General features: G+C 36.5%; 1 protein-coding gene across 3 annotated transcripts in view; it reads right to left on the reverse strand.

The window, feature by feature from the left end:
* LOC306847995 (ELAV-like protein 4) overlaps positions 1-17,035 on the reverse strand; it is a gene marked incomplete at its 3' end in the record, with an annotated part of 63,299 nt that overhangs the window by 21,495 nt on the left and 24,769 nt on the right. The window contains exons 4-5 of one of the 3 annotated variants that reach the window (XM_079382290.1): positions 8,095-8,198; positions 4,619-5,795 (exon numbers count right to left, since the gene is read on the reverse strand). In XM_079382290.1, the coding sequence (XP_079238416.1) occupies positions 5,697-5,795; positions 8,095-8,198 (203 nt within the window). Of the gene's footprint in view, positions 1-4,618; positions 5,796-8,094; positions 8,199-17,035 lie in introns of those variants that run through there. The other 2 variants (XM_079382291.1, XM_079382292.1) reach the window with 2 other exon arrangements.

Consider the following 17,035-nt stretch of genomic DNA (forward strand, 5'->3'; position numbering starts at 1 on the left):
CCTCCACTGTTAACTGCTGTAACTGACTCACAGTGATGGACTTGGGAACCTGATCTTTTTGTTAACCATATCAGTTGATCCGTTTAAAAGATCCTACTCATGATTTAACCATTGCTACTTCTCTCATGAACTGCAAACGAGTTCCACAAGATTTTCAGTAAATAATGACTTTAATTCCAATTTATTAATGACACAGATTTGTTGAATGTCTTTAGAAGATTTGGAATTTCAATTATGTGATTCTTCTGAATTTATACACGTTTTCAGATTTTGCAAACTGAAGTATGAGCCACACGAATTGTGTAAATCCAATTCGAAAAAATGCATGAATTTCAAATGTTTGGATACCTTTCCAAATTTGTAATGAGAATTTTATTAATTTGTTTTCAACAAAAGAGAAACTTTAAGGTCTGCCAAGGTTTTTCCACCCAAATGAAAGCTTTATAATTTATTATTTAAAAGAAAAAGAAATAAAGATAGAAATATTATTATTGTAATTTGTTGTTCTATAAAATAAAATCATCATTAAAATAATTTTAATTTATATACTGTATATATTTTAAATCTTACAGTATTCTGGTATTATTGCAAGAGTAATATTTCTTTATTAATAAAATTTTTATAATGTGAATAATACATTTTATTAAAAAAAAAAAAAAAATCTTAATAATAATCAAAATAAATACAAGTCATATGGATACTTTTATGGTGCTTTACTGTCCTTTTTGAAGCTGCAAATCTCCAATTTCAATTTATCATAAATATGTACTAAAAAGAACGACCAGTACTTTTCTCAAAATGTCTCCTTTTGTGTTCCACAAAAAGTCATATGGGTTTGAATCGACATGTGGGTGAGTACAGAATTTGAGTATACAAAATTATGACAGATTTTTCATTTTTTGAGTGAGCAAACCCATTTTCTTAATTTCCTTGTTGATTCTACGTTTTTGTCCGTCTCGCTCTCTCCCGCTACAGCAATTCAGTGTTAATTCAAGATGGAGAGATGTTTCTATCTCCCTGCCCTTTTAATGCTCACGTCAATTTAATCTGTTCCCATTAATGGTTGAAACAGCCTTTCCATCTCATATTTTCATTAGTTCTGACATTTGGGCAGCAGAGCCATCACAGGCTGTTACACTGCTACAAATGCTGAGCTAAACATGCTAAACACTCCGCCGTAATCTCCTCAAATCCACTTAAATGGAGAAGGCAAAAGGCATGGAACCCTGGCAGACTCTTCCCTCTCCTCTACTCTCTTCCCTTTTTTTCTTTTCCTCTCCTCTTTTCTTTTTGCTTTTTTCTTGCCCTGTCAAGCAGCTACAGATGTCAGATCTATCAACACCCTGTCTGCTGTGAGCAGTGTGTGTGTGTGTGTGTGTGTGTGTATACACGTATCTCACAGCACAAGACTACGCTCTTCTCACCCTCAGTGGGATTTCTCCCATCACACCTCGACAGGAAGGCAAAGCTGGAGTTTTGCTGAGAAACGAAGAAGTGTCAAGGAGAAGTGTGTGTGTGTGTGTGTAACAAAATGATGAGCATGTGGAAGTTGTGACTGGAGTGAAACTCTCACTCTCACTCTTTTAAAACATTTTCAGCCGGTGAGACGCAGCTTTGTTGATCTGTTTTCATGGACTTCCTGCATTAGCTGATGTGCTCGAGCGATGGCGTGTCCCTGAACTTGACACTGGCGTTTTGCGAAAGAATATAAACTCATCGTAAACCGCCACAGACGTTTTTCCTCACTTCCTTTTTCTCGGCTAAACAGCCTCTTGTAAACATATACATCATCAGCTTATTTCAGCAGGAGGGCCCTCATAAACGCCGTTTTTCTTGCTCGGCTGAAAAGAGCAAAGAACTGCACTTCGGATAATTACCCTCTCCTTCTTTTTCCCCCTTTCTCTCGCTCATCCACTCTTAGACGCAGCTGTCTGTTCCTATTAGATGGTCTGTCTTCATCCCGGCTTGATGGGGGGTGGGGTTACGATGGAGGCTTTATGTGAAGGATGACCTTGGAACACACTTATTAGGAGTTATAAGACAGAGGATTTCATCTCTTGCCGTATTACAGCAGGAGAGCATTTTTTGAGAGGGCTGGTGCTGGTCTGAATAAGAGGTTTCATGGAGTGCAAGAGAAAGGAGACTGAGCAGGGAGGGCTGAGAGTGCGAGAGGTGTAAAAGAGAGATCACACGAAAGAGATAAAGACATTGGCTTCTCTGACCCACGCTGAGATGGACGGATAGATGAAGCGAGAGAAAATATGGTGATAAAAAGATCTAGATGATTAACAAAGGACACGGATTGGAGTGACAACATGTCCTGACCAGGCACGGAAGAGCTTTGATTGCTTATCGCATCATCACACCGTGTAAATCACAGTTTTTGTCCTTACCAGCTGCGACCACAAGAAACACGGTCGCTTGGTTTCTATTTCTGTAGCATAGCCCACTCAACCAAACATAGACATCTGATATAAAAATATATATGACTTGCATTAAAAGCACATCATTTCTGATGTCAAATTGCTATAGTTCCTGTTTCATAGAGGTAAAAAACGGAATAAAGAAGGCAGGTCTATACACAGACTTGGTAAATGGACTTGGTAAACTGGAGCAGATAGTCAAAATGTGCTTATCCAGAGACGAACACTGACTGTAATAAGTAGGTGGAAAAATCTGTGAACATGCAGTGCGAAAAGAACAAATATCAAACAAATTATGGAGATTTCAGAAGAGAAACATCTAATCAAATAACTATTGACAGTTTTAAATTTCCAAATCAATTTATTTTTAGTATCTCGATCTGTATTTCTAGTATCTTGATGTTAAATAGGTGATATTTCTCCAAAGATGCAACTGTAAAACTAGCTGGATGCTGTACCTCAATTTCAAATCAATGCGGAATCATCACTATTCCATAGTTAATATTCATGAGCTATAGCCATCCTTAATTTGAAAACCCTACTCATTCAGAATTCATTCTGGTAACACTTAGTAGCTTCCGTCTAGTGCAAAATTGGTCTACAATCCTTCTTCACTTAGCATTTTGCTTTCATTGTGGACAGACAAGTTGCTTGTCGTTTTGCACTTGGTTTAGACAGTGCCTGAAACAGGAGCATCTTTGGTTGTGTCGATTCCATTCATGTTTGTGTGCGCGCAAGCAAAAAACTCAATCATGCATGAGATGTGCGTGTGAACCTCACAGTGCACAGTAGCATGTGTTTTGTTTTGTGTATGTAGGCACGCTAAGTCATGGAAGACGACTCTTGCTTCATTACTTGACAGTCTGTGTTTGTTGAAGTATGTTGCCAGAGAAAAATTGAACATGTTTAGAAGAAGTATGCTCAGCAACATCATTCCTGCAAGGTTTTGACAACTCCCCAACTGACAGCATGAAAATTTGTGTTAAACTAAATTGTGTCCTCGGGCCAAACCACTCTATGCTCACTTCAGTGTTTCAGGTTTCAAAACATAATACCATGATACTAAATTTAATACCAGTCTATAATAATGATATATATTTAATAATGATTAACCATATTTAATGTATAATAAAATATGAATATTAAATTATTATTATAAATAATGCATTATATTTTAAATGTATTTAATATTTTAAAAGTATTTTTTACATTAATGCAACATTCTTAATGCTCTAATATATCAATATAAAATGTTGTGAAACGTCAAATGTAAGTAAGTCTCACAAATTTCCTAATGTGGTTCCCAGAACATGTTGGTTTACATTTGAGTCAGAGATGAATGACAGCTGTGATGACTTGCAGTTCAGTGAGTCAGATGTTCATTCAGTAACTGCTGTGATGGATTGAATAAATGGTTTGTTAGAATGATTCAAACTGATAACTTGGGAGTTTTTGACTGATTCTTGAACCGCAGCCATTTTATTTTCTGCATTGTCTTTTTCAGGATTGTGCATTAAAAAAAAGGGGCGTGAGGGTAAAAAGAAACAGCTCCAGAGTTATTTGGTTATAGCCCTAGTACGGGAACAAAATCCTGAGGTGTGTTTGACCGATTAGTGCAGTTTTTTTTAACTGTGTGTTTATGTGTGTGTGTACCGCTGCCTCCCTGGAAGTGTGTTTTGTCACTGAGAGAAGTGCCGCGTGGCAGGAAGCTGTGATGATCAGCAAATACACACAGAGTGAGTCATTCTGTCTCTGATGGATTCTTAGCTGATGCTGAAACCAGTACTAGAAACATTGCTGGCCAACACATACACATGCTGCCACTCTTAAAAACGCCCATGTTTGTGAGCATTGTGCTGTGCTCTTTCAAAAACACCCCTGACAAGTCTTTTCTTTCTCCTCTCACTCTTTTTTCTTTTTCTTGCTCCCACACACAAACGCGCGCGTTCTTTTGCTGTTCTGTTAAGAGGTACTGAGCCGCGCAGACTGAGCCGTGTTTTCATAAACAGGCGAAATCCAATCTGATTAGATTAGGGTGGATGTAAGTGAGAGGTCTGGGATTATAGGCCAGATGAAAACACACACACAGCCAGATTATGCTGTGAGCGGCAGGCAGAATTTACTGTTAAAACCAGCTGCTGCTTCTAAATTTACCACAAAGCGCTGTTGAAGAAAATGGAAGCCATCAGATTGTGGCCGATCTGTCTATTTCATTGTATGATTTAATTTAATAATAGAACAGAAACGAGTAGAATCGAAAAGAATAGAGGAAATCGGACCAGAGCAGAATAGAATAAAATGGAATTGAATAGAATCTCAGAACAGCTAAGACACAACAAAAATAAAATGGAATAAAATCTAACATTGATAAAACATAAAACTGAATAGAATATAAAATGACAGATCAGAACAAAAAACATGACAACAAAGTAGAATGAATAAAATAATGGAATATGGAATAGAAAATGACAGATCAGAACAGAATAGAATGATAATAGAAAATAATGTAATAAGACAATAGAATAGAATAGAAAATGGCAGATCAGAATACTGAACATAGAATGACAATAGAGATGAAAAATAAAACAAAATATTGCTAAAACAGAACAGAATAGAAAATGACAGATCGCAATACTGAACAGAATTGAATGATAACAGAGATGGAATAAAACCGAACACTGATATGACAAAACTGAAGAGAACAATAGAAAAGAAGCAGAATGAAAAAAGGGAATAAAATCAATTAAAAAATTATAAAAAAAAACAAATACAGTGGAATATAAAATAACACATCAGAACCAAACAGAATAAAATAAAATAATATTGAATAGAACATCAGAATGACAAAGAACAGAACACGGCAGATCAGAATAATGTGACATTAGATCAGAATAAAACACATCCAAATAAAATTGAAATATCATAGATGACAAAATACCAATGTGTCTGAACAGAATTAAATGGAATAAAATATAATAGTACATGACAGAATAGAACCGATCAAAATTTCCACAGTGAAAACCAAAACTGATATTTTAGGCGTCTATTTAGCATGTCCACATTATTTCATTATACATGCTATTTCCCTCTTTTTGTGTGACTTCATGATTTGACATTTGGAGATTCATTTACATATCAATTACACTATTTTTCCCTTTTCTTCCTTCAGTTGCTTTCCTGTTTCCTTCTGCATCTTAATGAGTCAGATTTGCCCTCCTCTCTCTTTGTGCTGCCGCGCCTCAGCCCAGCACGAGCCAGTGTACCCCACATATACTAATCACTGCAGCTCCACTTGCACAAACGGTGACAGGAAACATTCGGCGAATTGACTGGCGCAGACGTGAGAAATGGCGACTGGGAGAACGCTTCCACCTAAATGAGATGTTGCTCTGTTACCGTCTGTTATCTGTTATGTTTAAATGGGTTCAATTCCAGGTGCGGGTGACCTGTTAACTGGAGAGGTACTGAGAGAACCTTCTCAACGCTGTGCCCTTGAGCGAGAGGCGCTGGCTCCAGGGGGGACTCGTTACTGCAATTAGCGTAATGTGGGTTGTTTTGGCTGAAAAGTGTTTTGGTAAACAACAGGCAGGCAGTAACCTAACAACATGAACCCCAACGCTGATCCCAATGTACACATTGCGGTATGCATACAAATACACCACAGTACAGCTGTTCTTAGTTTTTACATCAATTTACAGTGAGTAATCATACAAAAATAATGTGATTTTAAAAAAAATCTGTTAATTCAATTATTATTAATTATCATTTAATTAATTGACTTCATTAAAATGTCATGCTGTACATTAACAATGTGTACACACTTAAATATTTAAAAAATAACAAATAATAAAAAGATTTTTATAAATGTTTTTTCAATTATTAAATATTACTATTACTACTACTATTATTATTATTATTATTATTGTGTATTATAGTAATATTACTATACTATAATGCATGTGCAGTCATGGCCAAAAATATCGGCACCCTTGGTAAATATGATCAAAGAAGGCTGTGAAAATTAATCTGCATTGTTAATCCTTTTGATCTTTTATTTAAAAAAATTACAAAAATCTAACCTTTCATTGGATAATAAGAATTTAAAATGGGGGGAAATATCATTATGAAATAAATGTTTTTCTCTAATACACACTGGCCACAATTAACAGCAACCTTTTATTCAATACTTCTTGAAACGTCCATTTGCCTGTTTAACAGCTCTAAATGTTCTCCTATAATGCCTGATGAGGTTAGAGAACACCTGACAAGAGAGCAGAGACCATTCCTTCATCCAGAATCACTCCAGATCCTTTAGATTCACAGCTCCATGACGGTGCTTCTTCTCTTCAGTTCACCTCACTCATTTTCTACAGGGTTCAGGTCAGAGGACTGGAATGGCCATAGCAGAAGCTTGGTTTTGTTCTCAGTTACCCATTTTTGTGTTGTTTTTGAGGTTTGTGTTTTGATTATTGTATGGTTGGAAGATCCAAACATGGCCCTTTATAAGATTTTCAGAAGAGTCAGTCGCTTATTGATTTTTTTATCTGCTGGTATTTGATAGAATCCATGATACCATGTGTCTAAACAAGATGTCCAGGACCTCCAGCAGAAATATAGGCCCACAACATCAAAAATACAGCAGTATATTTCATTGTACACATGGGATACTTTTTATGTCTGTGTTCACCAAACCCATCTTGAGTGTTTGCTGCTAAAAAGCAAATTATTTAGTTTCATCTGACCATAGAAGCCAGTCCCATTTGAAGTTCCAGTCGTGTCTGATAACTGAATATGCTGGAGTTTTTTGGATGAGCTAGGAGAATTTTTCTTGAAACCTTCCCGAACAACACGTGGTGATGTTGATGCTGTTTGACAATTTTTTTTAAGTGTTTCTGACCCTAAGACTCAACTATTTTCTGCAATTCTCCAGCTGTGGTCCTTGATGAGTCTTTGGCCACTCAAACTCTCCTACCAACTGTGCATTAGGACGATTTGTGAAGCTCAATTATCTTTTGCTGCACATCAGAAATATATTCTTTGTTTTTTCTCATCGTAATGGGTGATTAAGGGGATTTGGGCTTTGTTTTCCCGCCAATTTATATTTCTGTGAAACAGGAAGCCATGGCTGGATTTGAATTTCATGTTCATAATCACCTTGGAGTGCTCAAAATTGTGAATATGAATGGAAATATACTTCAGAGATATTTTACTCATAAGAATTTCTAGGGGTGCCAATAATTGTGTCCAACATGTATTTGAGAAAAACATTTATTTCATGATATTTCCCCTCATTTTAAATTCTTATTATCCAGTGAAAGGTTAGATTTTTGTGAATTTTTTTAATAAAAGATCAAAAGGATTAACAATGTATAGATTAATTTTCACAGCCGTCTTTGATCATATTTACCAAGGGTGCCGATATTTTTGGCCATGACTGTATATGTACATAAACACTATAGTTCAAATGTATAGGGTCAATAAATTTTGTTTTCTGAATTTTTTTTTAATCAGACATGCAGTAAAACTGTAATACTATGAAGTATCACACTTTTAAATGTAATTCTATTTAACATTTTAAAATTCAGTAATTTATTTCTGTGATTGACAAGAAATTTGAAAAGAAATTTGAATGTGAATTGAAAAGAAATCTTTATGGTTTGTGGTTACTTACCTTTATAGTTTTGGTCTGAAGTCTGAGTCCATTTAACGTGTTGATGGCTTTCTCTGCATCTTTTGGGTCAATGTAATTAACGAAACCATAGCCAAGACTCTGCCCTGTAGTTACAAGAAAGACAGGGAAGGAAGAGAAAAGACATATATTTTAGTTTAAATCATTCAATGTGCAGAAAGTCTTAAAACTGTGAAAGCATTTCTTTTAACTACACTTCCTTTCAAAGTGTATCGCTTATCTTTACCAACTCTTAAAAAGTCTTTAAAACCACTTAAAACCATTCATCACAAGAGCTATGCAAGCATTACGAGAGAGACGACATTAAAACTTAACGATATATGTAGCATTAGCCTGACTAGCAGTGACTAGCTTGAGTTCATGTTTGGCTAGCGCACATTAAGCGAAAGCTTCCGCTGGAAACCTCTGACAGAGTCTTTGGTGGAATTACTTTGATTTAACCTCTTCTAACCGTCTGCTGCTCCTCTGAAGGCGAGGCAGCCATCATCTGCTATTTGACTTAAACAGAAACCCTGCAGCTAAAGGCCTGTGTGGTACTGCTCCCCCCACCCCCCAATTTCCTTTTCGTTCTTTAAAGATCTCGCCAAACAAATGCAGTGGAACTCGAGAACAGCGCTGCACTTATCCTCATTAATGGAAACAGACAGCGCTAAATCCACAGTGTACACACAAAGTGAATCACAAATGTGAAAGAGTGCTACGCCCTGCGCCAAACAAACACATGCTAAAACGCGCCAGATACCGCAGGGGGCGAACAGAGAACTTCTCGCTGCCCTCGCTTCAAACGGCATGCCTCCTTCTCTTTCTCTTTGGATTACGGAGGATTACCAATCCCGCTGTCGTTCATTAAATCCCCGGGAAACTGAGAAGCAGCGATCCAGCACTATTCAAAGCTTGAGACTGATGTTTCAAAGTTTCTTTAAATATAAATAGTGTGATCCTAGACAGTGTTTTAGGAGTCAGGTGCTGCTCTTTCATAGCTTACAGCATCCTGACAAGCAGGAAATTGGGTCAACTAAGAGTGTGAGTTTAGGGGAAATTCAGGAAAATCTGTTTAAACTAGTGCTGTCAAACGATTAATCGCGATTAATCACATCCAAAATAAAAGTTTTTGTTTACATAATATATGTTTCTGTATTGTGTATATTTATTTGGTATATATAAATACACATACATGCATGTATATATTTAAGAAAAATTTTGTTTATAAATTAAATATATCTATATTTAATATACATTATATGAATATAAATATAAACATGTAAATATTTTCAAAATATATACTGAATGTGTTTATTTATACATAATAAATATACATAGTACACACACATATTTTGTAAACAAAAACTTTTATTTTGGATGCAATTAATCGCAATTAATCGTTTGACAGCACTAGTTCAAACCAATCATTTTTGCTGTTAATTAATTAAATCTGTTTACTGTCACAACATTCTCAGATGTTTCTTTTAAATTGTTTGCTAAAAGAAGCTATAATGAGACTATTGTTGACATGTCTCCTATACACAGTAAGTGTCTATAGCATAGCTCTATTAATTTGATATTGAAACAATTTGGTTTGAATTCATATTTAAGCCTTTTTTTGTAGATTTTAGTTGATATGAGAAATATCAGTGTGCTTTCTATCAATAATATTTATGTATACACTACTCTATACTGTACATTGTTCAAAAGTTTGGGGTCAGTATTTTTTTTCCAGCAAGGATGCATTAAATTGATCGAAATTGATGAACAAAGTCCAAAAAAACTTTACTGTCAAAAAATAGTAAACATGTATCATAATTTTCACAAAAATATTAAGCGGCACAACTGTTTTTAACGTAGATGATAAGAAATGTTTCAAACAGCAAATCAAACTTCGGAAGGATCATGTGACCTTGAAGATGGGTGTAATGGCTGCTGAAAAATCAGCTTTACCATCAAAGGAATAAATTACATTTTAAAATATATTCAAATAGAAGACAGTTCATTTAAATTCTAATAATATTCACAGTATTGTTGTTTTACTGTGTTTTGATTAAATAAATGCAGCCTTAGTGAGCATAAGAGACTTCTTTCAAAAATAGTAGATCTTACCAACCCCAAACTTTTGCACAGTAGTGTATTTATGTGGTTGTGAAAATTCTGGACATGTGCTGAAAGCCAAAAGCAAGAAAGTGTGTGTGGGAAAATTGAAATGGAAAGGTTAGTGTAAATGAAGTGTGTTTCCAAAGCGCTGTCATGCAGAACTTCAACTCTGGATAATGATACATTCAGAGAACACACCGAGAAAAGAAAGACACTGAGAACTCTCTCTGCCTAACCTCTCCATTTGTCTTTCTCTATCTCCACCATCTCAGCTATGTTCGTCACTGTCCTCCTTTTGTGGCCCAGAGCATTTGGCCCCACGTTGGCATGCCCCATATTGTCATTTTCATTTTGTGTATACGTGCGTGTGGGTGGATGCGTGTGTTTGCATTATTGTGTTTGAGCGTACAATAATGGGTTCATAAAACAATCGGTTTTGTAATGCCCCTTTGCCTGATGGCATTTCCATAACGTCGCTAGCAGTTGTTCTTGCCTCCTTTGGAGTTCTTGCCTGAGGATAAGGTGAGGCCGACCAAGGCCACTGCTTCAGTCAAAGGGATTTCTCCCACCACTATAACACACACACACACACACACACGCACACCCCTTCTCCATCACACAGCGGTGTGACAGTGGAGATCTCAGTGGGGGACCAGAACCAGGCTGTTTGCAAAGAAAACAGCACCAGCGCACACACACCTACGTACACTCGGGTAACGCCGATTGTTGTGGAACTGAGTCATATTCTTAATATTTTAAGAAAATTAAAAGACGAACCCCTTACTGAGTTCATTAATTATTAATTTAAGTGCATAATTTCATTATTAGTCTTTGTAGTCTATGACAATACAAAGAATAAAATCATCCTGCTTTAAAGAAAGGAGGCTGCGAGTTGTTTTGACAATCTCTAAGGGCCTTTTTTTGGCTAGGCAATTATTTAGCTAATTTAATTTCCCTGCGAACAGACACATTAACAGAACCTTAAACTGATCTCTATTAAATATCTCATATCTCATCTGTGCTCTGTAACAAACTGCAGAGGCACAACCTCAAAGAAAACATGCAGTATTACAGACATGCACACACGCACATAACTCCCTCTATAGAAACACTGCTGCACCTGGTTATGGACATACAGATATGACTTAAATGGGTTGAACTATAAAATGCAACTCTGCAGGGAAGGTTAAGCTAGCTAAAGTCTCACAATAACTTTAAATAACTTTAATAACTGAAAAGTTACATCTTCAAATTCTTTAAACAGAGACACATTTTTCTATAGGGAGCATTACTGTTACTCCTTTCATTTTTATTTGAAATGTTTTGATTTAGACATGTTTTATTCAGAGTGCTTCAATGGGTTTGTAACTGAAGTGTTCATAATTTATACTTTTATAATGATTTTACACTTTGTTTTAACAGTTTTAGACAAGAAATCTAATTTCAAATGGACTTTAGAGCAGTTTTTGGTTGTGTTAATTGATGTATCTAGCAATAGAACTGAAGCTTTCTTCTGTAGTTTACAGCATTGGCTGAGAGAGATTTTCTTTTATATGTAAACAAAATTAACATTATAACTTAAATGGCTGTGTGTTCCTGCATTTAGTTTGTGCTATTTTTTACGTCAGTCTATGAAAAGACTGGACGTCCATGGCCATTGTTTCGAGGCTCTTGCTGTGTTTTTCAGCATTGTGCCATGATCATTGTGTTTTCAAGACGGTGTGTTAAGTTAAAAATAGTTCAACTCAAAAATGTGTCTTGAGACCACTTGCATTCTGTTCCATTTTGTCTTTTTTGAAGCTGTTTTTGAACACAAGGATGTATCCTGTGTATGGCCTCTAAGAAGCGTCTGGTGGCCCCAATTATATAGGGCTTCGGTATGACACATATGACACCTATACATGAGTATATATACTCTATACTGTATATTTGGAAATACATATGTGGTATACACACCTACACACAGCATATAAAATTCTGTTCACACAACCAGATCATATACCCACGCAGAGATAGCACATGAATACAAAGCACACACAAACACAATCTCTTCAGCACAGACAGGGTTACCTACAATGGACAGCAGCGTAGGTACCGGAGAGGGTTACAGTCAGGGCTGCCTCATGAATTTATTATTGAGGGAAGTGAGAATCACAGAGAATGTTTCATGGCAAAGCGAGCGCTCTGCTATCCTGCATCATACCTATTCTGTGAATATTTCATGTCATGTTTGATCTACAGAAGTGTGATTATATTTTGTGTTGTTCGGTCATTAGCTTTTAGAGCCGAGTGTGTTGCTTACATGAAATCAGAAAGAATATTCTCTTTTCTCTGGTGGAAAGTAAGATGATCGATATACATAAACTACATAAAATGCGAATTTGCAACAAAAATGATTGAGGATTTTGACAGAGCTCATTAGAAATATGCCATAAACATCAAATGGCACAACAAAAGAGAATTACCTCTATGCTGTTTAATTAGTATAATGGTTACGTTAACTTATATATTTTAATTGTCAATTAAAATTGAAACCGAAATGATGCATTGTGCTTTTAATGAGCTTTTAATGAGTGCGGATCTCCATTTTTCCAGCACTTTCTGTTCCCCAGCAGGATAGACGTGCAGTCAAATTTGGAAACACTGGAAAGGCTTTTTCAAAGACAATGCTTAACACCAATTAAAAGGATATTTTTCACAAATAAACAGCTTATGACTATTAGTGTGTAGGCTCCTGATGGGTTTTTCATTGCGATGGGACACGGCTGAAGCTGAAGCGTAATAGTGATGTGCAAGAGCTTGATCGAAGCTTGTGTGTGGTTGTGTGTGCTCTGTGAGTGTGTGGGTTAACCAAAGAGTATAGGTTTGGCTAGTTAGCATGGCCTATGTAGCCCCTGCTGATAAGTGGTATAACTATAATGTCTGGATCCAAAAAGCATCCTTCTCCTTTGAGAACAATTCAAGTGTATCCATGCATTTTCATGAAATAAAATTGTTTGCAAGCAACACGATACTGTTCAAAAGTTTTGGGTTGTTTATTTATTTATTTTCCAGAATTCTTTGAATATGACGTTCAAAAGAACACTTTTATTTGAAATAGAATTTTTTGTAACAACGTAAAACCGCCACTTTTCAAAAAACCTAGGTGTCTATTTTTTTAAGCTTTTAAAAAGTATGAAATGGTCTATTATTTTTTTTTCTCTATATTTTTTCACTTCACAGTTTAGGATAGTTGCTTGGTGTGCGTTCTTGTGGTGCTGACAATCAATCTGCATTATCATTTCCTGCAGATCCAGAGCGATGTGTCCCATGAAGAGCGAAGATAGCCGATTACAAATCACACACTTCCAGGGGGTCCATCGCCAGACGAGCGTCTGCCATTGAGATGAATGGGAATGCTAACGGATAACAGGTATTACAGACCTCCTGCTGTATGACTTTATAACTTGGGTGCATGTTTTTGATCCAGAAAATATGATTCATAATATACACAGCTGTATTTTTGTTCCCAAGAGACGTGTTGTCTTGTTTGTGAACCCACGGTGTGTGTGCATGAAAAAAGTGTCATTAGCTGTAGCATCGCTACACTGGAGTCACGAGGTCCCAAAACCGGCATCCTCTTTTCTCTCGTAATCACCGTCTCAATGATAGTGAGGATGAGGAACATGAGGAAGGGCATGCGTGAGCTGCCCCCTGTCTGGGTCTCTTTTAGCTCTTGAGGAACACGCTGAGTTAAATGGGAGGAATGAGATGTTTCTTTCTCTGTTAAATTGAGGCTGTTTGGAGTGAGAGGCTCCATTTGGAGGAGTCGTATTTGAACCATTACGCCTCTTACCTCAGCAGCAGGAGTCAGAGTGTGTGAGATGATAAAATGAGTGTGTGTCCAGTGGGTGTCCTTCCTCTCTTTCTCACGCACACACTCATCTATACGCTTTTACTTTATGGTACATATCATTTACAATAACACACTCGCATACACATGTATTCCTCTGTGCTCAACATCATTTATCATCAAAGCTTTGCACATGAAAGATATATTTGACTGATTTTCACTGTTCTGCTGCTTGGCAGTGAGCTAAAAGTCTTCACGCTGGATTCTCGCTAATTTCCCCCTCTCTCTTCCATTGATTGAAAATGAGATGAACATCGCAGCAAACACAGCACTGCCTCCAGCAACACCCCCACCCCATCCAAACCCTCCGGCAGCCATGTTGTGCCGACAGTTGCAGTTCCCTTAAGCTCGAATCAGGTGGGACAGCTGAAACTAACATTCGGTTGGGAGAGAACAGCAGCGCAGACACAAGATGACAGTTCAACGAGCATGTGACGCTAACCCACCTTGATATCACAAAGCTCTCTGGCTACAAACAGGAAAATCTGTTTGGTCAGACTTAAATTTAGGCACATTTAGGATGTGGAAGGCAAAAAGAAAGGAAGGATGAAAATACATTTCAATTTGTCAAAACAAATGTATCACTGCTGCTGCTTGCTTGACATTCTGCCCTTGTTGCAACAGCATCTTGGGACAGGGACATGTCTGCAGTCAAAGACATTTTTGCTACTTTTTATGTAGTATATAAATACACAGTTGCATCACTGAGGTCATCACGGCTTGTGTAATGCCGGAAGATGTCGAGTACGGCCGACTTTACGGCTTCTTTTTAATTAGCTTAGTGATCTTCCATCCAAAGAGACAAAAGCTGACTGAAGTGTAATTAGATAATGTAAGGTGCAATGAGATAATCTCTATTCTTAATGCTGTTTATCGTTGCATCTAACAGCCTTAATTCGACCCATTTGTACATAAAACACTTAAGGGATGCCTAAGTGCTCTCTCCCAGACAAAAGCATAATTCTGATTGGATTTGCATTAGAGATTCATATTTCACTAAGAGGTTGTGTAAAACCATTAGCTTACCTCACCTTGCGCGAACTTAAGGCCTTTCTCCTTGTGTACCTACTTGCTGTGTATTTCACTGTGTGTTTTACAAAGTAAATATTGTACGTCTACTTACAGATATGGAAAATGATATAGAAGCCGCATCAGAGTGAAAAATAATACATTTACAGATGTTTCAAATAAGATATAAAGTTCCATTATGGGATATTAAATCTCATTCTGAAATATAAAGTTAAGATACACACTACTTTTACTTTTAAGTTTGGGGTAGGTAAGATTTGATCAAAAAGGCTGCCTTTATTTGATAGTACAGTAAACACAGTCAACTATTACTTCAGTTTAAAACAACTTTTCTATTTTAGTGTATTTTAAAATGTCATTTATTCCCCGTGATGAAAAAAGCTGAATTTTCAGCAGCCATTACTTCAGTCTTCAGTGTCACATGAACTTTTAGAAATCATTCTAATATACAGAGTTGGTGCTCAAGAAACATTTCTTTTTATTATCAATTAAAACAAAAAATGATTGTGCTGCTATATATTTTTGTGGAAACTGAAATTTCTTTCATGATTATTTGATGAAAAGAAAATTCAAAAGAACATAATTTATATATATATATAAAAGTTGTTAAAATATACTGTTACCAATATATAATAATGTCACTAATAATAATAATAATGTCACTTTTGATCAAGTTAATGCATCCTTGCTGACGAAAAAGTATTAATTTCTTTTATGAAAAAAAAAACTTACTGTTTTCTTAGTAACAGTAATTCTTACTGAATTTTACTGGTACACTGTAAAAAAAGGTTGAGTAAACTTAAAAGTTTAAGGCAACCAACTTTAGCAGATTTTTGAGTTTTCTCAACTTATTGTTTTAAGTTTATACAACAAAAATTTGAGAGAACTCAAAAATCTACTAAAAATTAAGTTGAGAAAACTCAAAAATCTGCTGAAGCTGGTTGTCTTCAATTTTTAAGTTTTTTTACAGTGTAGAGTAATTGTGATATATAAAATTACTGTACAAGAAATAAAGTCACAATTGAGTACAAAGTTGCAACTGTGAAATATAAAATCACTATTTATTTCAAGATTTTGAGTCACATTGTGAATTATATGAAAATGAAGATATTAGGGCTTAGATTGGTGAACATTTTGTGTGTTCTGTTTTCTGGAGAAGCGAAAAACTTCTACCGAGTTCTGCAGACGCACGATGCTCTGAGTTCCCACACACCGGTAATGTCAGCCGATTTTATCATCTACCAAATGTCTACACCAGCTCACTCCCTAGTATATCCTATACTGTAAAACTGTGCATCTGTATTTTGCTGTGCCAGGCTGGCGACAGCTGGAAGACACAGGAATCTCCCGCCCCCGTTCCCCCACTCTGCTGTGCTGGAGCCTGCGGCGTGTTGGCGTGTAGCCTGCAGTGTGTGGGCTGTCTGGGAGGAATGTGCATGTGGAAACGAAAGGAGCCCCTGTAAATCTGGGACACCCCAACGAAGCAACGTCAGACCCCACATATTAGATGACAACACTGGCAGCCACCCCAGGGAAAGCTGAGATCCCACGCTCTCTTGGAACTGCTGGAGCTGCATGGAGCCAGTGGCTAATGCCAAGCTAACTGCAAGGTAATGTTTGTGACTAACCTCAGCAGCACTTCGTAGGATAGTAAAATTGCTAGCAAAAACATGAACAATAAAGTTTGCAGTACAACTTTAGAGCATTAATAGAAATATTGACTGGATTTCAGAGAATTTGTTGCCATTTAAGCTACATTCTGGATCATATGGATAAATGCTGACTCATTCAGTTCAAGCAAAGAAAGCTTTTTTTTTTTTTTTTAACCTTTCAGCTATTTTTATACATGTGTATTGCGAGGACAGGACATGATGAAAGAAATGGGGGGATAAGTTTGTGAAATGATGCAAGCCAAAT

This window comes from Barbus barbus, assembly GCF_936440315.1.
Source record: "Barbus barbus genome assembly, chromosome: 28".
Classification (NCBI taxonomy): Eukaryota; Metazoa; Chordata; class Actinopteri; order Cypriniformes; family Cyprinidae; genus Barbus; species Barbus barbus.